We start from the raw sequence: 5,618 nt of genomic DNA, 5'->3' as shown, positions 1-5,618 counted from the left end.
AGGATCGCGTATTCGTGATTGTTTCCGAAAACCCTTGTCTCTGAAATCAACACCAAAATCGTGAAGTGTACTAAGCGAAGCCATTGCAGGCGTGAGAATGGGGAAGAAAGCAAAAGGGTCAAGGAAGGGTAAGAAGGCATGGAGGGCTAACATCAGCACCGAAGAGATCGAAGATTTCTTCGAGAAATCAACAAAGGACGCTCTTTCTGGTGGCTCTCTCCAAGCCGTTTCTAGCGATTCCCTCTTTTATGAAGACAAGTCCAAAGGTATTTCCTTTATCTGTTTCTCTTATTTGGGCATGCTTTTGATTTTATCGTAACCGTTGGTTTGTATCAGAAAATCATGTTTTTGATAACTGGTTTTGAGTTGAGTGGTGACGTCTAAATTATTCAAAACAAAAAAATTTGGAAGGTGAACAATTATAATTAGTTGTGTGATTTGCATAACCTTGTATCAGTATATAATATTATATGTTTTTTTTAATTTCTAACTTTGGGGTATAAGCTGCTCACAGTTTTATATTTTTTATCCAACCCAAAGTCCCAAACATTTCTTCTTAACTATACAGTGTACACTTTTTTTTGGGTCATACATTTTAACTAAACACTTGAAAACTAGGCATTTTCCCACCACCAAAAGCCCACGGCGAAAGGTGAGAATCCTGAGCCAACAGACACAGGCCTCAGTACAATGGTAGATAGAAAGAGATCTCTGATATCCTATATTATGATTGATATTTTGATAACTGAGGCATATGCCGGCCCCAAACCATACAAGTCTAATTCAGGACGCAAAAGGTAGATTTAGTTTTAATAACAACAAGATGCAAGTTAAAGTAATTTGGGTTTCAATATATTGATTGATGTGTTTTTTTTGTAGTTTATTCTGTGGGCCTCGATTTTCGGTAATTGTTTCCAGATATTCTTTTAGATAATTTGTAGCTTATAGTATTTTGATGGAAATGATAAGACTGGGGAAAGATGAAGGGAAATGGGTGAAATAGCATAGATAGTACCTTAGCAAGAGATCTCCATGTGCTTCATTTTATGAGCTAGCTCAAGTGTTGGATATAGATCCATGGCAAAACCTATAAAACAATGCAACAATCTCTGATCACTTCCCCTCAAAATAACTGGCTGCTTCTTCGTTGTGCTTAGAACTGTATACCTTGTGAGAATATAGCAGTCTGGCGTTGTAATATTTGTATAGTGGTTCTGAATTGTTTCTGTAATTCCAAACTGAAATTTCTTATAGAAGTTAATGGTATCTTCTTTGTTTGTTTTTTGCACATGTAAGTAAACCTCAGAAATGTTTTGCTTAGAGAGAAGATCAAGAACATGATTCAATAGCCTTGTTCCTGCATAAACCCCAAGTTTCACATCTCAAAACTTGCATAGTTTATAAAAGAATGTGCATAACAAGCTTAAAAGGAAGTGATAAATTTTGAACAGAGAGACTGTTGCAAGATATAAATTAAAATGTTCCCAATATGGAGCTTGCACTTTATGACAAACCATTTATCTGTATATGGTACTGAGATAAGTATCCACACCAAGAAGTCATTAACAAAAATGATCAATTAAACTTCCAATCACCAGGGAAAGATATTCATATTATATCTTACCAATACCAATTACCAAGTCCACGGTAAGGTGCTAAAACACCTAATGCCATGATGTAAACTCGAATTTGCCCCCTACCTTCTTCTCCAACACAAATATCACTATAGTAAGCTGAAAGACAAATGCAAAGTAATCAAAATGTTGGTGTGGTGTGGGCTTGCTGTTGCGGCAGGTGCAACTGCGTTCTTTAGCAGCTGCTTAAGGTATTCTAGCAACTATAATCTCCCTCTTACTGCCACTGACCACATATTCCATCTGCTAGCTCTGCCAAATGTGAGGCTGCACTTTCATTTTCTAGCATGGTGCAGTATTTAGCTAGCTGCTCAAGGAGTTAAGGTTTCAGGCAATTGAGCCATGTGTCCAAATGTTTTTTTTTTTTTTTATGTTTTGGTTTGTCGGGCTTCAATTTGAGTCCAGCTTAGTTTTTTTGCTATCCGCTTTAGCGGTTTTGGGTACACACCGCTATTCGAGATTGACTAATTTAGTGGAAAAAACCAATTATGATTATTTGAATGTTTCTGGCTACATTGTAGAGTACTAGACTTTGTGTTTCTAATGACTAATTTAGTGGAAATAACCAATTATGATTATTTGAATGTTTCTGGCTACATTGTAGAGTACTAGACTTTGTGTTTCTAATGTTTATGTTTGGCTGTTTGTTATAGAAAAAACTGTATTGTTTGATTTTCTTTTCTCCAGAATGGGTTTACAACTTTGAATTCTTGTTTTGATTCTTGGATAGTCGGTGTTTTCCTAATTTGATTATGCAATTAAACTGCTAGATCTTGCGGTGAAGAAGAAGATTGAGAAGCATAGGGAGAGAGTGCTCCGATGTGATAGCCTGCTACAGAAAAACCAGTTTGTTAAGCCTGTGCCATCTTCTATTCTGAAGAAGTGTTCTAAAAACCGTAATGTGGCCTCTAAATCTAACATGAAAGAGGTCAATCAAGATGGTGATAAGGTCAGTAAGTTGTCCATTAATGCAGAAAGGATGGACTATTAGGAGTTGGCTTTGTTTGAAATAATCAGCTACAATCCTATGTGGACAAAATGGAGCATTTATTTTTTGCTTTACATCTCGAACCTTATTTAGAATTTGTTTTTGTTAACATTTCTTGTTTTTAATAATCTTTTTCAGGATGATTCTGTCGTGTTTGATCTATGGGGTGATAAAGGTACCTTGTATGTTAATTGATTTAAAGTTTTGGTTTACTTTGTTTTAATTATGAGATGTTAAACACAATATTCTTGGATATTGTCATGCAGGTGAGGATAACAAGAAGGTGAAAAAGGTATACTTTATAGCGGTGTCCTTTCTAATCAATAGATTTTATATTGCATTTTATCTTTGCTGCACTTACAGTGTTAGTTGATAATATGATATCTACCTGTTCAACAGGTATCAAAACCTGCTCTTATTCCAGCAGTAGAGGTTGATCCACCAGGCTGCTCTTTCAATCCCTCACATGAAAGTCACCAGGTAGTTTCTTAAGAAATGATGCTTTCCCCTGCTATTTGTGATATTTTTTTATGTTATGCATCTTGATGAACAATTTTAAAAAATTATCTGTTAAATCAGGATACATTAGCTTCTGCTGTTGCGGAAGAAATGCAAAAAATCTACAAAAATGAATTGGGCCCTGAACCAGTGCCATTAACTGTTCCTGGAGAAGCTATTGCTGAAGAAGATGTGAGTCTCATTCTCTTTATTTATACAATTATTGGAGGGTGAAATCCTTGTATGACTTCTGTCATTGGTCTTGCTTTTTCAATAGTCTACTTTATTTTCAGATGTATTTTCTTGATGTGGACAATGGGAGTGACAATGATGAAAGTACTCTTGAAAATGAGGGTGAAAATGAAGATGGCACATTGGAGAAAAAGTGAGCTATCATATACGACTTCATGATATTTCCCCTTTACTATATTTATTTGACAATATAGATTGCCCATCATGTCAAATAACATTTTGTTCTATTGTTTTCTCTTCCTCTTCTCATTGTTAAATTTGAATTTAGACATTCAAATGCATATTAATGGTTTTGTTTTAAGTATCTATTGAATTTGTAATATTGTATTGTGGCCCTTAACATTTACTCAATAGGTTCTCTTTCTAATGCTAATTAATTAAATTTCTTTGATGCATAATTTCTTTTTTCTTCTAGAGTACACATTACTATTTTTGGAATAAACATTGTGTAAATGTGATTGATTTCAGATAATCTCCTTTTGATCACTGCATTATATATACATGGTGTATTTGCACCTATATAAGTGTTTTCTAAACATCTGATGTATTCTTGTTTGAATAATCATGGGACAGGCCCATTAAAACAAAGAGAGTAACTAGAGTTGAGTTGAATAAGAGAGCTAGGCGGAAAGAACAGCAGAGAAAAGAAGGAGAAGCTAAAAAGATGAAGGAATTGTCAAAGGAAATTGATAGGTAATATGACTCCTCTCTCTCAGTCACTTGCATCACAATAAAAGATTATTTTTAAGCATCTTTTGTTCTTCTGGTTACAGCATACCGGAAATTATTCAGGGAATTGAGGAAGAAGATGAGGAAAAGAAGAAAAGACATCTTAGGCGACAAGTTGCTAAACAGGAGATGTTAAAGACACGCCCACCCCGCTTAGGAAAGCACAAGTAAGTAGTCTTTTGTGTATATCTTAATTTACTTCCATTGCCACAATTAAGGGGATGGATGAGTTGTTAAGCGTTATTCAATGTATTAGTAAATCGTTATCATTTCATTTGCAGTTTTTGTACAATTAAAAACTACCACTTAAGTTTTTGTGGAGCTTCTGTTACTTGTGCCTTAAAATAACATAGTTATGATTGTTTACAAATGTATGTTTATCAATTCCTTTCTTATAACAACAGGTTTGAGCCTGCACCTGTTCAAGTTTTATTAAGTGAAGAGATAACTGGATCCATTCGGAAGCTCAAGGTAGGCTTGTGTTCTCTTGCTATGATTTTGATTATTTTGGTATCTCAGTTTTATTAAGCATGCAACTAAATTTTCCTACCTTTGCTGGTTCATATTTAGGGTTGCTGCACCCTTATAAAGGATAGATATAAAAGCATAGAAAAAAGAGGATTGATTGCTCCAGCAAAAAGAAGAAGGTTAGTTCAAACTTCTGCTGTTTTATCAAACAGATTTGGTTGAGGGGTTTGCATTTTGTTTATAGAGAAATGTGGATCATGTACTGCAATGAATAGTTACCATCTTCTGACTTGTTACCCCTTTGCTTCTAGCCTTTTCGTTTGGAATTTGATTACAATGGACCAGTGCATTCTTTTAAACAGAATTAAATTAATTGATGATTTTTCTTCCATAACGTTGTGTTTTATGGGACATTTATGCATGCAAAGCTTTGATCTTATTATATGTGTATGCATTATTGTACAGGAATTAGAGTTGTTGTTGGCTACCAAACTTATGTCGCTCCAAAAATTCTGGAGGCGTTGATGTATGGTAAGAAGAGAAGGTGATGGATGAAATGAATACCTATAAAGTTTTTCTAAAGGAAGATCATGTTTCTCAATTGTTTGGCCTAATATATGTGTATTATTTTTAATGTCAATTTATTTAGTAAGTGGAAATGTCCACATGTATTAGAACTCCTTTTTGCATCGTTATATTGCTAAAGAATTTGTTCAGTGTTATTTAATAATTTTAGACATCAAATATCCAATTGAATTTTTTTATGCCTCCAAGATGAGGAAGTTGAAGGCTCTTGTTGCTGTCACGCTGGTGGCACTTTACTACCGTCTTAATTTAATGGCCAAAACTTTCATCCAAACTATGATTCAAAACTTTCCAAACAAATATCTAAACATGAAATTAGTAATCTGTATATGCGTGTTTTCCTTGATGCATATTTGAATTATTTTCCTTCCGAAATAGACTTATTTTTTTGGGATCAATTTGAGTCTTCCCGGCACTTAGTAGTAAAATGGCAATGTCTAGTTACTAATTAAGTTACTGTTTAC

At 34.4% G+C, this 5,618-nt stretch overlaps 1 protein-coding gene across 1 annotated transcript; it reads left to right on the top strand.

Annotated features, from left to right (window-relative positions):
• On the top strand, positions 1–5,339 carry LOC100797857 (uncharacterized). The gene is given in 12 exon segments (NM_001254178.2): positions 1–266; positions 2,405–2,583; positions 2,761–2,797; positions 2,889–2,914; positions 3,022–3,102; positions 3,202–3,312; positions 3,414–3,505; positions 3,946–4,065; positions 4,146–4,268; positions 4,506–4,572; positions 4,672–4,748; positions 5,035–5,339. Coding segments are annotated over 12 exon segments (1,089 nt in total). The 5' UTR covers positions 1–97; the 3' UTR covers positions 5,042–5,339.
• Positions 5,340–5,618: the final 279 nt, after the last annotated feature.

The sequence above is a fragment of the Glycine max genome, chromosome 14 (assembly GCF_000004515.6).
Source record: "Glycine max cultivar Williams 82 chromosome 14, Glycine_max_v4.0, whole genome shotgun sequence".
Taxonomy (NCBI): Eukaryota; Viridiplantae; Streptophyta; class Magnoliopsida; order Fabales; family Fabaceae; genus Glycine; species Glycine max.
The sequence above is the reverse complement of the archived record's forward strand: the minus strand, read 5'-3'. Positions and strand labels throughout refer to the sequence as shown.